Below are 16,684 nucleotides of genomic sequence, written 5' to 3'. Positions count from 1 at the left end.
ACGCTAGGCAGTATGTTCCTAAAAAAAATGTCGACCCGGGTCATCTTAGGTCAATGACCTGTTCTGACCTCTAAAAAGTCAATGGAAGATGTATAGTGCGGTTCCTGCTGTCAATAAATTTGAAATGAGCACCACAAACTATCCCATACAAACTAAACTGCAGATCAGGTTGGTTTTGAACTTGGTCTGACCTTCATACCTGACCTTGGGTCAACGTAATTTGCTCATTCAATATTTGTGGTGCATAAGAAAGCATCTCGGAAATGTATGCCTTCGTCAAACACTCCCTTATTGTATCAGATTGGACGATTCCCTAGAAATTGCCGCTGAAACCATGGCCCGCCTTTGACCTGCCATAGGTTGGCGACGTTACAAGGTACATCTAATTTTTATGTCAAATTATCCGCAACATTTGGCGCGCTTACACCGCGTCGTTCGGAAATCATTCTGGAAAAACCTTCTGGGGGGTCAATTTGACCCCACCCGAGCGCGTGTTAACATAGCTGAACCTGACTGGGACTTCATCCGGTGTGTAAACCAACTGAAACGAGGAATGGAGAATGCAGCTCTTTGCGTGGCGAAATTGCCGCGCAGGCCACCACCCATGTCGTTTATTTTGTGACCTCATGTGACAATAAAAACAACATTTCGCGTTGCGCGAAACGCCATAATGTGGTCTGAGCGTTGGATGGACCGAACTGGAACCGTTCGATGTGTTCAGCCCGCGCCCGTCCGGGGACGGGGGAACTGACTTCTGCCCTACGGTTTTTCAAGCCCTGCCCAAAGAGAAATGCTCGCAGCGGCATCAAATTTTCAATGCCTGTTCACCTATCAATTTGGCATCACTTGTGCATATATGAAGTTTTATATTCCAGGGCCACTGATCTATGTCAAGTCAAAGAGGTAAAAAACCTTTGCTAAAAACCTTTAACTAAAACTAAACTAAAACCTTCAACTAAAAACCTTTGCCACGCATAATCTTTTTGTGTGCATTTGTTGTTGCTCGAAATAGCCATAGTAACGGAACAATATAGTACCTATAGTTCGTTTAGTTTGCATATTTTCGAAACGGGCGAGGTCAGTGACCTGAGCTGAGCATTGTTATTTCTCGAAAATAACGCAGAGGCGTGCGTAGTTTTTGTGGTTGTGGATATTTTATATGAGGAAAAGAACTAACTTACATTCACAACCATCGTATAACCACAGAGAACACGATATTAGCTCAGATCATGACCTATCTCTATGAGTGCCTTCTGGAAAATGCGTGCTGAGCTCATAACAGGCAATTATAATAGGCCATCTTTGGCGGAGAGTTGAACATGCCACTGAAAGCATATTGTGATATCATTCTTATGCATACCGGGGTCAAAAAAGGTCACTTAAAGACTCATTTCATAGAGTTTGTAGGTCATCCAAGGTCAACGGCCTCTATTGTCAGTAGCGCGCATACACACGCTATTTGGTGTCTATTTCATTTTTTAAGTTGTGGTGGAGGTTCTTAAGTTAAATCGCGAAAAATAAGTGCTGCGAAGACTTTAGAAATACAACAACATCTCGATACAACATTTGAGGGCCAGCTTGTACTGGCAACGGGTGGCCGGGCGGCGGGCCGGCCTGAGCCTCGACCGCGCTGCTGTGGTCGGGGATCTTGGAGAGATGTTGCGCCAAAGGCTGATGAGAAGGCACTGACTATTGCATCGGACAGGCTCGCAATTTATACAGGCCCACACGTGCCCACTCGCGGATCACTAACGCGTACATTCTGCGCACGTCTCCCTGGAAGACAATGGCGGGATGAATGCCCTCCGGTTGTTTCGGGGTGCATGTATGTTGGCACTTGGGGCGCGCACATGAAGACTATTGTGTTGCGTAATAGCCGCGGTTACGCAGCTCGCAACAGTCAATGCGTGGCCGCGTGACCGGCCGCCGCTGTAGTTGCAATTGTCCGGCAGATGTTCTCTCCGACTCGTCCGCTGAGCGAGGGTCGGTCGCCTCGGGGTGACCGGAGGCCGTGACCCGAGGCCGGCCCTGGCGTGTGCTTCCTTTGTATGACATGGAGAGAAGGGCTCGGTCCCACACTGCTCAGCTAATTGCGATGTAACGCGGGATGTTCAGCGAGCGCGTGAAGGCGACCCTGTCGGTTTATTCGGAAACGGTCCTTACGCCGCTCTGCTGCTCGCGGGACGCGGGACACGCGCCTGGTCGACTGTTGATCCACGCACCCGCGCTTACGTGCTATTTTCAGCGACGGAAGTATCCAAACAAAGCTTCAGGGGAACAAGCATCTCAGCTTAAGTTGTTTTGAGGACGTCCGTCAATAATTTATGTACAGTACTGATCGCTGACCAGTATCTTTAACTCGTGTTGGTCGACAGAAACCAGGTTTTGAGGTGGAGGGGTAAGATCTTGCGGCCAGGTCGCAGTTGGTGGCGTGTGCGTACATGTGCGTGTGCGCGCTGTCGGGATGTTCTTAGCCCTGACCCTGACATGGCCGCGTCCGTTGACCAGCGTAAAAATTGCGCGCCTGGCTCCCATCGACGCGATTGACAAGTGAGTGAGCAAAACATTTCACAACCGTTGATGGGTAATTTCCCCAAGACACATTCATATTCCAACTGTTGCTTATGAGAGCCCAAGTCTTGAACTACTGATGGAAATACAGCAAAATAGGTGGCTTTCATCACGGAAAAACTACTGAGCGCTTCCAGCGCTTCCTAAGCGCTTCCAGACAACGCCAAATTGGAAGTCAATCTTTCATCACCGCGGTCTCGTGGACTGCACAAGGGCGTAAGTGAAAATGCTTTGTGTCCGTCACGAGTGGGCTCTTTACGCATGTCACTGTCACAAAATCATCAACGGCCAAAATTCGCTTTTTTAAAGGCATGAGACAAACACTGCAAGGCTGAAATACGCTGCTACGCGCGAAGATTAACATTGTGAATCTGGGCGCGCTCTCACAATAGTTGTGGCTGCGAGGGCGAATGTGTGATCTACACATACGTACACACACACACACACACACAGAGAGAGAGAGAGAGAGAGAGAGAGAGAGAGGAGAGAGAGAGAGAGAGAGAGAGAGAGAGAGAGAGAGAGAGAGAGAGAGAGCGAGAGAGAGATATATGCGTTATATATATATATATATATATATATATATATATATATATATATATGTGTGTGTGTGTGTGTGTGTGAGCGCGTGCGAGCGTGTGTGTGTGCGTGCGAGCGTGCGTGTGTGAAACACCAAAACTGCGAAAACCAAATACATGCTGAGAGGATACTTACTGCGTAGCTAACGTGTGAGCCAGCTAATAGCTGTGCTTTCAGGTGGCGGATCGTCTTAGGTTTGGTGTCAAAAGTGCTCTTTTCATGCAGTTACCGTAGGCATGACGTCAAACTTTGAGAAAGCTGACTGAACCAGCGCGACATGTCTCTCCGTCCCTCCCCGCTTTCCCCATGACGGTGGAGTCCATGATTGTAGGCCGGCGGTAGTCGGTTGGTTGCTGGCTGCAGTGAATTCGCACCATTCCCTGATGTCCTATCGCAGTCTCAGTTCGAGGGCAGCGCTGTCACACTACCGCCTCGCCGCCGTCCCATTGCGGTCCCACTTCGACCTGATAACGGTGTGCATTCCCACTGGGCACCGGTGCTCGCCACTCCGCTGTGTCGCAGTTCCACTGCCGCCCCACCACGAGAATGCAGCCCGTTCCAGCCGTCAACTCATTAGTCGCCAGCGTGTGATCTCATTCACCATCCCGTTGGCTGTCTGGCGGCGTACGTGACAATGACATGAAGGGAGATCGCAGGGGCGGAGACGTCCAAGAGGAAGCAAAGCAGAAATCATCGGCAGGAAAAAACGTGATAGAAGGTGGGAAAAGAACGGAACGAGTCGGCAGGCAAGAAAACCTTATCCAGGAGCGTTGCATGCAGGAAGGGACAGCGGACAGTCGAGAAATAGGCTATAGATAAGCTGTTGGCTATTGACTGATGCAGAGTTTTAGTTTGACTAATGAAGAAGTACGAAATGTGCTAACATTCAAAGGGTGTTAGGAATGTTATGCACCTGTGTAATGAGTGCAACAAACAACCAAAACAACCAGTAATACCATGTCGGGTTTATCGTGGCAAACGGACATAAAATTTAACGGAGCATATGAAGCTACTGTTGTAAGTGGCTATGATGCCAGGGAAAGTAAGTCTCGCGTATATTTCGGACTAGTTGCGTGAATAAACTTGGCCAGGTCTGCCCACGCGACCAAACAAGCCATTAATGACGGAAATGCCGACACTCGCAAGCACATGCAACGCTTTTGGCGAGAGTAATGTCATCCTGACATCACGGAAGGAGCAAAGACCAATGTAGAGGGCCCCGGGGCGACCAGGAGTGGCCGGCAGGCTGGCATATCGGACTCCTTAGAGGCCTCCGGGCAAATGCGATGGGAAATCCAGAGCAACGTGGAAGACTGGCGATCGGAGCGCACCGGCAAGTAAACATATAGGGCCCCGGGCAACAGCATGGGGCACCATGGACAGCGCAATGAGCCCTAACCCCAACCATTACTCATTCAACCAGCGAAGAGCATGCTTTCTGTTCAAGGGGATTTCATTCGAGGACATTATGACCTGTGGACATTATGAACGCCCCCTCCCTCCTCCCCGTCCAAACTCGCTCGCCGACCGTCCCCAGTATACGCCAGACACCAGAGACATCTCTATATTAGCGCCTTCCAAGCACCTCACAACGGACACGAAGACATAGCACCTGCAGCCGTCCCAAACACCCATTCAGCGCACGGACCGGCACGACCGACGCCCAAAACCGAGACTAGATGGGCCACTTCCACTGGCTGGTGGGCGCCTGCTCCACCAGCGGCTCCCACGGCTTCCACTGCAGCATCTTCTTCGCTAGCACCAGCTCGTTCTCCGCCTGTACGATCAGCTCCTCACACTGGCCGCAGCCCAGCTTCTGCTCCACCATCACGGGGTCCTTCTCCTGGCCACGGACACGGCATCAGTCAGGGCGGCGGCGTATCGACGCGCGCGGTGCGCTGTCGGCGCTGCGCACGCGAGGTACCGCACGTGCGAACAGCGCCTCTAGCGGAATAGTGACTCGGTGTTTGGGGTGGACTCATCACTGTTCAAACGAACTTGGTGGCAGCTTTACGTCCCGTTAGTGACATGAATGTGGGCTCCGTTTCAGTAGGGCAAAATGCATGTATGTCTCTTTCGCCGCGCACAACCCCGTCACGGCGCTTCCCGTCGCCGGCATGCCTGGCCGCCCCGTGCCTCCCGCCGGACCCGCCGCTGGGGCCATACCTACCGCTGTAACACAGCCTCTCGCCGGACCCGCCGCTGGGGCCATACCTAACGCCTACATGACAGCCTCTCGCCGGACCCGCCGCCAGAGCCTTACCACCGCTACAAGACAGCCTGTCGCCGGACCCGCCGCTGGAGCCATACCTACCGCTGTTAGACAGCCTATCAGATCCATACCTACCGCCTGCAAGACAGCCTGTCGCCGGACCCGCCGCTGGGGCCATACCTACCGCCTGCAAGACAGCCTCTCGCCGGACCCGCCGCTGGAGCCATACCTACCGCTGTTAGACAGCTTGTCGCCGGAGCCATACCTACCGCTGCAAGATAGCCTCCCGCCGGACCCGCCGCTGGGGCCATACCTAACGCCTGCATGACAGCCTCTCGCCGGACCCGCCGCTGGGGCCATACCTACCGCTGCAAGATAGCCTCCCGCCGGACCCGCCGCTGGGGCCATACCTAACGCCTGCAAGACAGCCTCTCGCCGGACCCGCCGCTGGAGCCATACCTACCGCTGTTAGACAGCCTGTCGCCGGAGCCATACCTACCGCTGCAAGATAGCCTCCCGCCGGACCCGCCGCTGGGGCCATACCCACCGCCTGCAAGACAGCCTCTCGCCGGACCCGCCGCCAGAGCCATACCTACCGCCTGCAGGACAGTCTCTCGCCGGACCCGCCGCTGGGGCCATACCCACCGCCTGCAAGACAGCCTCTCGCCGGACCCGCCGCCAGAGCCATACCTACCGCCTGCAGGACAGTCTCTCGCCGGACCCGCCGCCAGAGCCATACCTACCGCCTGCAGGACAGTCTCTCGCCGGACCCGCCGCCAGAGCCATACCTACCGCCTGCAGGACAGTCTCTCGCCGGACCCGCCGCCAGAGCCATACCTACCGCTACAAGACAACCTGTCGCCGGACCCGCCGCTGGAGCCATACCTACCGCTGTTAGACAGCCTGTCGCCGGACCCGCCGCCACAGCCATACCTACCGCCTGCAGGACAGTCTCTCGCCGGACCCGCCGCCAGAGCCGTACCTACCGCCTGCAGGACAGTCTCTCGCTGGACCCGCCGCTGGGGCCATACCTACCGCTACAAGACAGCCTGTCGCCGGACCCGTCGCTGGGGCCATACCCACCGCCTGCAAGACAGCTTGTCGCTCCGCCACGATGGCCTCGGTGCTGCGCCGGTAGGCGGCCTCCTGCGGCATCCGTACCAGCACGCGCTGGATCTTCTCGTACAGCACCGTCAGCCGGTGGTGCGGGTTGTTCACCACGGCCAGCCCAGTCAGTCCAGTTGTCTGCCGCAGATGAGGAATACGCAAATATACGACGCGCGTGGCGGCGGCACGAAACGCCACGAAAAAGCCATGCAAAAACCACGCGCATGTATGGCAGGTGTAGTGAGAGAGCAGTGGTTCTACTGATGACACTACACTTGTAGCCGCCAATGATTTCTCATTTGCGTCGGGGGGGGGGGGGGGGCACCGAGAGGGGGGGACGCGTTACCCTGAATTGTCGGATAGGGAGGAACCCCCCCCCCATCCCAACAACCCACTTGCAGGAGAAAATACAGTATTTGCACAATTTTCACTAGAGAGCCCCCATTCCCAATTCGTACCATTGAAGTTCCCCCAACATGGGTAGGATCGCACTGCTACAAATAAAAGTGTAATGCTACTAGGACTCCAAGACCACTCGGCGACATTCTCCTATACCGGCCAAGCACATTAAATGTCTACCGTGTCTTGAATTTAACGCCGCGTTAGCAGGTGATTTAATCATCACACTCCTGCAACCCGTGGGCATCATATATTTCCCAAGGCAAAGATGAAAACTGATATTGGACTGTAGCATACGCGCCACGACGTGCTTTCCTGAGTATTTCAGGCACGACTGCTATTTTCGTACGCTCTTCTCCGTCCGTGATCATTGCGTGTTACGACCACTTCTACAGTCATGCTTTTGCACCAGCTTTAGCGCGCAAATGTATGCGGTCCTGGAATGTTGCGTACCTTTCTGTCCAGTGCGCACTGTGAAACATTTGGAACATAGAGGCCTGGCATGATAACGTCATTATGCAACATACTCGTCGTCCATTACTGTACTCCACGAAAGGCAATTTTGAGTGACGATTCGAAGGACGATTTGACTAAATTTTCTGCTGTAATCATATCATGATGCAACAACATCATGTCCCAGATTATGTTCGTATATATGTATTTTGTTCGTAATGCGCTTTATACTGATTCATTCCAGAAACTTCTTAAAAATAATACAGTTCAGCGATTTAGTAGAACAACTGCAATTACAGATAAGATGCCATACATCAACTTTATTGTTAATTAATACCACTTGACCCAGACAATGATAATGACCTGACCTGCAAGTACAGCTTAAATTGCGAACAACGTGCAACACAATGTTTGAGACATTTTTGGGACGTAGCAAAAGATGAAGCGACGAAGAACATGGCAACATGGCATTTGACATTTGGCCCGGTGTGACATATTTTGGCTACATGCTACGTTTAGTACATGACAATGAAAACTTTGCGTGCATTGCTTCATTTCATTTTCACGGGCACTAGATAACTGTAAGGGGTCACAAATGTGCCGCACCAGTCGAGCATGGCTCTTCAACGCGTACTACACAATACAGCATACGGCTCAAGGTGCATTTTGTCTACCTGAAGAGACCCCCCATCATTCGTGCTTTCTTTTCAAGCTCGAAATATTCTTATTCCTGGTCGCGCAGAACCTGCGTAAATCTCCCCTACGGAGACACCAAGGCACAGCGCCACCAGATGGGTAAAGGGCAACCACCCTCATGTTGCTTGCCAAGGGGTTAAATATAGCCCCTGTCCGCCCCTCCCCGTCCGTTCTCCGCAATGTGAGGCATAACGCAAAGAAAGCCATCGCTGAAGTCGTCAGGCTGGATTGTCTTATCATGACATCATAACATCATGACATCATAACATCATGACATCATAACATCATGACATCATAACATCATGACATCATGACATCATAACGCCACTTTTCTGGCATCATGGATGCCTGGGTGACCCTGGAATAGTCTCCCCGAAAAAGTCTGGGCATCTTTCCTGGGCGTGTAGCTCAGAAACTTGAGGGATTTGGGTTTAAGGAAGGGCAGGGCTGCAGAACTGCACCAAATGATCTTTACAATGCTTATTTCAGTTTAAAGCCCCATACACATGTGGAACACTCCATCTACAGCAGGTGTTAAAAAGGAGCTGGTGACGTAGAGAGGGATCAGCCGAGCAGCGGTGTGCCACGTGCATTGCCGTTGCCTGGACCGTAAGGATCCAGCTCATGCTGCAGGCGCTTTTACCAGTCTAAACACATCATGTCAGAGAACGTTTGGAAGCGCTTGGCACTGCACCATACACAGTGATGGTGCAGACCTGGCAGGAGTGTGTGAACTCTGCAATCCTCAAACAGGAAGTCACTGGGATGCCTTCATTGTCACCATAATAAATGGCCAGATTTGCTCTCTATTATTGTCTTTCCATAAGCAAAAACAAACCTTGACTTGGGCATCATATATATATATATATATATATATATATATATATATATATATATATATATCTGTCAGCCTTATTGACAGCAAAACAATCATCTGAACTGCAATGCATGCTGTAGCAAAGTATGTAGATAAGATGGTTATGTAGCAACAAACTGTACAGGCCACAAGCATGGGACCTAAACATTGAGGCATGAGGGTGACAAGTCTAGGGAAGAGATTGAGTATGAGGGTGACAAGTCTAAGAGACCTAGTCAATATAATACACATTGTCTAATAATCTGAAACATCAAGAGGCAAAATGCTGAATGCCCCTAGCAAAATATTAGGGTCTTGTTGCCACAAGCCCCCCCCCCCCCACAGTTGCCATGCTATTGAAACAAACTGCAATGTTCCTAAACTGACCATTATTGCCCCTGGCCACCATTGCAAATACCCAGTGCAGTCATTGCTACCTTGCTTTGCATTTAAAGCCAACATGGGATAAAGATATTTGTAGAGTGCACACAATTGTAATGAACCATCATAACATGCAATTTAAGGTTTTAACAGGCACATTTCACCTTCCAAACATAACAACTCCAAGGAGGGCTTTACAGGCATGAACAACTACACAATTTAAGACATGTATGTCAAAGAACTCCAGACAGCATGCACTTTGGTCCTAAGGCAAAGCATTCCTAAGGAAGATAAACTTGAAACTTCATACCCTCTTCAATGCATTTGAAGCCATCCTTTGGTGTGGCCACCAAACCTGTTATCCCTGAAATGCAATGAGGAAATGTTATCAATATTGTGCTCGACAGTACATTGGTGGAGACACTCATCATTGCTCTGGCAACACTGCACTTAGAAACAAACTTATCACACTTAAACAAGGTGAACAGAACCAATGCCAGAAAATTAAGGACTGCATGAGCAAAAACTTAACAACTCAATCAAGTGGTGTGGATGTGATGTGACCCATGTCAGTACCAGCCCACATTAGTGCAGGTACCAGTGCATGGTATATGTGGTCTGTATTGTCATCAGCCCTTCTTCATCAGACATGCCCAGCATTTATCAGCAAAGGAAAAGGAATGACATGCATAATGATGCACTCTTGAATATCAGTTACTGAGTGAAATCAGTGAAGATAATTATGACGTGAAATGAGCAGCCTGTAAACTATACATAAAATAGACCCATGCATCCAATGAGAAATGTATTAGTCTGTCTGTAACCACACAACCCTTAACACCACATTTGTTGTAGAACCAACAAATGTTAAGTTTTGCAGCACGCCAAAAATCCCTTGTGCAAGCAGCGAACCTTAAGAAATAAAGAGCACAAAATTTTCAGGTGCTCCTCAAGCAATCACCCTTCTCTTTTAGAAGAAAAAGGCACCTAACTAACCAGTCACCAAAAATGAGTTAAAATGACCAAAATAGACGTTTCAGCCAAATTGGATGAATCGCAGCCAAAATGAGTATTTCACTGCCGATTAGGTTATTGACATCAAAATGGGCGTTTCCACCACCGGTTTAACAAATTCGTTAACCGTAATGCCTACTTAAGTCACCAAATACACAAACGAAATGTCCCGAAAGAATATTATCCACCAGATTGGTTGAATCTCCACCAAATAGCTGAAACAAATCACCAAAATATAGCATGATAGGCCCACCAGCAAAAACAACCATATTTTACGCCAAATTGGCTTGAACTAGGTAATGTTTTAGGGCCCAGACGCCATTATCCGCATTTCAACTGCGTTTTGAAAGTGATTCGCTGAATAGCACTGTGTTACGTGCATACCTACACATCTATGGGCGCAGCCAGCTGGAGAGCGGGGGGGGGGGGGGGGGGGCACAGGGGACATATTCTGCTAAGCCCTAAGTGGCCTTATGGAACGTCGGCATAGACTATCAAGAACCCAACTGGAGGGCCTAAAGGACTGGCCGGGAGACGACCTCGGGGCGAAGGCCTGACTCTCAGAGCTCAGCTGAAGGGATTCGTTTCGCCTGTCCGGGCGTCCCCGGTACGACGAAGGCGTCTATGTAGGTCCTAGACCAGCAATGCTTAGCAGTTGGCTCCCAGTTGACTTGGGCTCGGGGAGACATATTCACGAAGTACGGACAAGGCCGGTATCCGCGATTGTTACCAAAGACCTCCTGCGTTGGCCGGGCCCCTGCAACAAGGTGGCTCCCTGTATCAAGGCGCAGAGTGCGGGAGTGTGGGAGTGTGAGTGTGGGAGCCTGTGTCGGCAAGGGGTTCCTGTCGACCAGAGGCGCATTTGGCTGCAGAGGAACAGGACTGGACCCTGAATGTCAAAGAGCCACTTGTGTTGGTCGAGGTCCTTTTGCCTGACATGGGATATGAATACGAGAAACGATAATCAAATGGTCCACAATGAGGCAATCGAAGGGTTTGACCAGTCGCAGGGTCTGGTACCGAACAGGCAACCTTCAGAGACTCTGGTCCCGGGTCCTAAGATGGACCCAAGGCCCCGTTTGCGCCGGAGGCCCGAAACCCCTCACTGCGTTCCACACTACGATCCATATACGTGCCTGGGTGGCATGTTTTGTTGCTGTCATAATTGTTTAAAACGTTTTCGGTTCGGTTATGTTGTAATCAGAGCTCACACAAGGCAGGATTGTTGCGTGGTCTAGAACTCCACCTTCCTATTGTGAAGTTCCACTTGTACGGTAGCAGGGGCGCAGCCATAACTATGGTAACGGGGGGGGGGGGGGGGGGGGGCACAAAGCTGGCAAACAGCCCCTGATGTTGGGAGGACAATCCCCTCCCCTAAAAAAAATCTCTGGTTTTGGCCCACTTGATTTGGAAGGGACAAGATTTTGGGCGTAGAGATATTGAGCATTCCGGGAACGTCGACTGAATGCAGATCGAAACGGGATCATATATTTATATTAACATGGACAATCCATGTTCGTCTGGAAATGTTCAGCCGTCTGCCAGAAGCGATTAATGAGAAAGAACTATGTACCAAAGTTTTGAACCCGCACGCACCTACGTCTTAGAGCCGAAAACCCGACTCCCGGCGTTGCAGTCTCCTTAAACGGCGCGGCACCGGTCCGCAGGTATTATCAAGCGGTGGCTAACGGCGGTCGGAAAAAAGGAGCATATAAAACAAGTATCTTTGAGTGGCTTATGACATCAATCCGTGTATTTAGAAGGCAGTCCTGTCGGGCATCTCACCTGCGTGGTTTTTACATCGATTTGGATTGGTAACCGGGCCTAATTAGCATTTACAATGCCGCAAACTGTTGCTGAAATCTGGTGATGAAGCTGGAAGAGTAAAACCGGAATATTCATTTTCGTGTTGCTATTATTGTTGATCCATATAAAGGATAGACTTACAATTGTAAGGGTGAAAGGTACGCCAAGGTCCAAGCTTTGAACAACACTCATTGATTTTGAAAGACTTTCGGAAGCGTAATTTCACGACGGTCGCTCTCGCGCGTCCGGCACCCGCCTCCAGGTGATATCCGCGACAGTCGACGCTGTTCGCTTTTACGGAAACTGCAAATCTACCTATAGCTGTTCTTGCCGTTAAGATTACGGTCGCGGAGGATGAAAATTTTGTGTGTAATGGGTGCCACAAGTCGATTCTGCAAAAGCAGGACCGTTTCGGGCAAACATGGAGTGGCTTTTTCTTTATTTCCGTACCTCATCTTGCTCCACTCTTTTCAACACATAGCGAGACCCCTTACGTTTTCGAGGTAATGAGCCCCGTATGTAAAACACAATAGGCCTACTATTCCCAGCCAACGGCTGAAGCGTCATCTTATCCTAGCGCGGGGTGCCTATCGGCTGCCATGCTAGCGACACGGGGTAGGAGTCCCCTGGTCGATTCGGAGGCCCTTGGATGCATCACACGTTGGTTCTCTCCCTGACGCGTGAGACCCCTGACCCGGCCGTTGGCCCCAGGTCGATGCAGGGGCCCTCACGCACGCAATAAGATCCCCCGTCGCCGCATGTGATCCAATAATTTGCGCGGAGACATGCACATACTGTAGCATAAGGGGCCTTCACCTGAAATGGGATCGAGTGCCCCTCGTTCCGTACCGGAGACTTTGCCTAACACATCGCCATTCTATTGTTCCCTTGTGGACCCATTGCAAGCTTCTACATCTCCTTTCCTTGTCAGGGGGCCCCGACCAATGCAAGGGGTCCTCTGGCATTCTAAACCCAGTCCCTGTTCGTGTTCAGCAAATGCTCCCTTGGCCGACGCGGGACCCCTTGCCGAGTTGGTTCCATTCGCCAGAAAGGCCCTGTGGGCTATAGCCGGTGTCCCATATCTTAACCTGCCGGGGTATTCTCGGTTGCTCAGGGGCCCTTTACGTGGGTCTCAGTTAACCTACCGACACACTTGCAATATGCTCATGGGCCCTCTTCATTGGTCTAGGGTGCTTCCAATTCCTTGTCACTTGCTTAGGGCCCCACGCTCTTGTCGGGGCCCATCTGATGGCCTGCTTTGGCACACCAGTCGTTCGGGGACACTTCATGCTGGGTCCTGGCTGCTTTTTTTCTTAATGGGGGACCCTATGCTTTTGGGGGAGGGCCTATCTGATAACCTGCCCGGGCACATTCAATCGTTCGAGGCTCTTTACATTAGGCCTTGGGCACGTGCTATTTGAATAAGCCCCTACGCACTTGCCGGGAGCCCCCCTCTGTTCGCCTTCTCGACCACACTGGATTGCTCGCGGGGCCCTGCACGTTGCTTCTTGGTGTTTGAATTTAGGGCCCTCTGCTCCTATCGGGGTCATCTGAGAACCTGCTCGGGTACACTCCATTTTTCGGGGGCCCTCCGCACCGGGTTTTGGGTACTTCTTACTTCAATTTACGCCTTACTCTTCTGTCGGGCCCCCTTCCGATAAAATGTTCGGGCCCATTCGACCGTGGGGGACCCGATACGGAAGGAAGGCCCCGAAACGAGGATACGAAAGGCCTTTCGCTCTTGCCGGGGCTCCATCTGTTGACCTGCTCAGGCACACTCGAATACCCGAGGGGCCCTCCACATGGTGTCTTAGGCACTTCCTATCTGAGTAGAGGGATGCACGTACTTATCGGGGACCCCATGTGTTTGCCGCTTCGGCCACACTGCATTGTCCGGGGGCCCTGCACATTGGGTCTTGGTGTTTGAATTTAGGTGCTGTCTGGGCCACCTGATAATCTGCTCGGGTATACTCCATCTTTCGGGGCCCTCCGCACTGGTTTTGGGTACTCCTTATTTGAATGGAGGGCTCAAGTTCATCTTGGGCAATTTTGATAAGCTGCTCGGGCACATTCTATCATCCTGGGGTCATTCACATAAGGTCTTCGGTACTTCCCATTCGAGTGGAGGGCCCTATGCTCTTGTTGAGAGCCATATTTGCTAACCTGCTCGGGCACACTCGATTATTTGGGGGCGCTTTTTATTGGGTTTTGGGTGCTTCATATTTGAATGGATGGCCACACACTATTGACGGGGGCCCTATATGTTAACCTGCTCTGACGCACTGGATCATTCAGGGGTCCTCTGCATTGGGTCTTGAATACTTCCTATTTGAACGGAGAGCCCCACGCTCTTTCTGGGAACCTTATCTGTTAGTCTGCTCGGGCACAATCGATCATTCGGGGCCCTCTACAGTAGGTCTTGGGTGCTTCCTATTTGAATGTAGGGCCCTACGCTATTGATGGGGGCCCCTATATGTTAACCTACTCGGGCGCACTCGATCGTTCAGAGCCCTATACATTGTGTTGTAATTATTTATTCTTTGAATGGATGGTCCTATGTTCTTGGCGGGTCCCATCTATTAAGATGCTCGGGCCGGTGGCGGATGCAGGGGAGGGGGGGGGGGAGGCACGGGACCATGCCTCATGGATCATGCCGAGGGGACCTAAAGGCTCCGAAGGGGCCCATAACCGGCCGGACGGACGCAGTTTTCTCACGACAAAAATACGACAAAATTTGAATCCTTTGGGTCTACAGACGACTAAGAACAGTTGTTTTGCAAAAGTAAAGAGTTCATAAGCAGACCAAGTTCATTTTCCACTGATTGAGAAAGTATTGCTTGGGAGAAATTTTGGAGTTCATTACGCTGCCTAGAGTCATTGCGCTGTTGGTTTCCTGGCCCTATATGTCCACTTGCCGGGTCAATCTGATCGCTAAGGAGCTTTCCACGCTGCCCTTAATCTCTTTGCATTTTCTCGCAGGGCCCAATGTGCCGTTGGGACGCTATCTGCCTCCATACCTGAGCACTGCTTATCGATCAGGTTTTCCTCCGCGTGTTCTCCCCATTCGTCCGAAAGGCTCTTTACGCCTTCCCCAGGCCCCATATGCCAGGGTACACTCAGTTGCTCAGGGTCCTTCATTTAGGTCTCAGGCTCTTCCTCCTTGCTTGGAGGGCCTTGTGCTGTTGCTAGGGCTTTTATAAGGTAAGGCACTGAAATGCGCGATGCTCAGGGGCCATCTGCTTTGATCGAGGGTTCTCTCCCTTTTATCTTATTTGCGGAGGACTCTTCATTCCTATCGAGGCTGGTGTTGTTAAGCCGCCCGCACACTCTTGATCGCACAGGGGCATTTATTCATGGTATTGGATAATTCCCCTCCGCTCGGAGAGTTCTGTGCTCTGGTTGGGGCTTTATATGTCAGCCTGCCGAGGCACTACCGGTAGTTCATGGGCCCACCACGTTAGTCTAGGGTTTTTTTCCTTGCTCTGCGAACCCCATACTGGTTGACGGGAGCCATTTTGTTGGCATCCTGCGACACCAGTGATCGCTCAGATTTCGTTCCTGTTGGCCTTGATGCCTTTGCCTCAGAGCAGCGTTGGAATATGCGCCGATGAATTTTTATACGCAGTTGCCGAACGTAATTTTACACGCCGCCGACGTCGTATGTGACATTTTCATTATCTATTGAATGTGTGAAGTTTATTATTATACTAGTGCATCACGTTCTTAACATATTTCGAATGCTAGGGTATGTTGTACTCCATTATAACAAAGGACAAATTTTGTACTAGTCATCAGTCACCAACTGATTACATCACCCAGCCGGCTAGCCGTAAAAAACATAAGCTAAGAATCATTACCATGCTTGGTTTTGATGGCTGTTAGCACCTAACTCAAGTTTTTTGCCTGTTATTCCGAAACACACAGCCTGAAAATCATAGCATTTTGCATGATCTGTAGAAAGTGCGTTCTTTGTGTACGCAAGCGTAGCACGCCCAGCTTTGTAATGCCGTGCATAGTAATATGGGTTCCGTATTTATGAAATCAATGAATAAGTAAATACATGCTTGCATGTATGCGTACCTATATATATATGTATATATATATATATATATATATATATATATATATATATATATATATATGTGTGTGTGTGTGTGTGTGTGTGTGTGTGTGTGTGTGTGTGTGTGTGTGTGTGTGTGTGTGTGTGTGTGTGTGTGTGTGTGTGTGTGTGTGTGTGTGTGTGTGTGTGTGTGTGTGTGTGTGTGTGTGTGTGTGTGTGTGTGTGTGTGTGTGTGTGTGTGTGTGTGTGTGTGTGTGTGTGTGTGTGTGTGTGTGTGTGTGTGTGTGTGTGTGTGTGTGTGTGTGTGTGTGTGTGTGTGTGTGTTACGTACGACTTGTCTTAAAATGTTATGACTGAAATGCAAGGATTTTTTTGGAGGAAGCCTCAAACTCCAGGGGGCCCCACAATGTACCGTGCCCCCCTCCCCCTTCACGAAATTTTGGATCCGCCCCTGAAGATAGGTCATGACCTAGGTTAAGCTCACGCGCTCTGTGGTTTTGTAATAGTTTTGCTGATGAGTTAGTATCCTTTTCACAAACACCAATATTATACA

At 50.5% G+C, this 16,684-nt stretch overlaps 1 protein-coding gene across 2 annotated transcripts; it reads right to left on the bottom strand.

Moving 5' to 3' along the window:
• Positions 1–4,695: 4,695 nt before the first annotated feature.
• LOC119098997 (NADH dehydrogenase [ubiquinone] 1 alpha subcomplex subunit 5) lies at positions 4,696–10,271 on the bottom strand. 2 transcript variants are annotated; one of them, XM_037222045.1, is made up of 4 exons: positions 10,248–10,271; positions 9,562–9,615; positions 6,443–6,604; positions 4,696–4,990 (listed from the first exon to the last, which is right to left on the bottom strand). In XM_037222045.1, exons 2-4 carry the CDS (start codon positions 9,583–9,585, stop codon positions 4,823–4,825), a joined length of 354 nt encoding a protein of 117 aa, XP_037077940.1. In that variant the 5' UTR covers positions 9,586–9,615; positions 10,248–10,271; the 3' UTR covers positions 4,696–4,822. The 2 variants fall into 2 exon arrangements, with proteins under 2 accessions (XP_037077940.1, XP_037077938.1); XM_037222043.1 differs by lacking the exon at positions 10,248–10,271 and adding an exon at positions 10,164–10,247.
• Between the last annotated feature and the right edge of the window lie 6,413 nt (positions 10,272–16,684).

The sequence above is a fragment of the Pollicipes pollicipes genome, unplaced genomic scaffold, assembly GCF_011947565.3.
Source record: "Pollicipes pollicipes isolate AB1234 unplaced genomic scaffold, Ppol_2.1 Scaffold_4740;HRSCAF=5597_pilon_pilon_pilon, whole genome shotgun sequence".
Lineage (NCBI taxonomy): Eukaryota > Metazoa > Arthropoda > Thecostraca > Pollicipedomorpha > Pollicipedidae > Pollicipes > Pollicipes pollicipes.
The sequence above is the reverse complement of the archived record's forward strand: the minus strand, read 5'-3'. Positions and strand labels throughout refer to the sequence as shown.

Excerpts from the sequence above, each read along its gene's own strand:
- LOC119098997 (XM_037222045.1), bottom strand. The coding sequence starts at position 9,585 with ATGGCTTCAAATGCATTGAAGAGG. Across the intron at positions 6,605-9,561 it reads CTTCAAATGCATTGAAGAGG|ACAACTGGACTGACTGGGCT; the intron begins GTATGAAGTTTC and ends CATCTGCGGCAG. Across the intron at positions 4,991-6,442 it reads GACAAGCTGTCTTGCAGGCG|GAGAAGGACCCCGTGATGGT; the intron begins GTGGGTATGGCC and ends GTCCGTGGCCAG.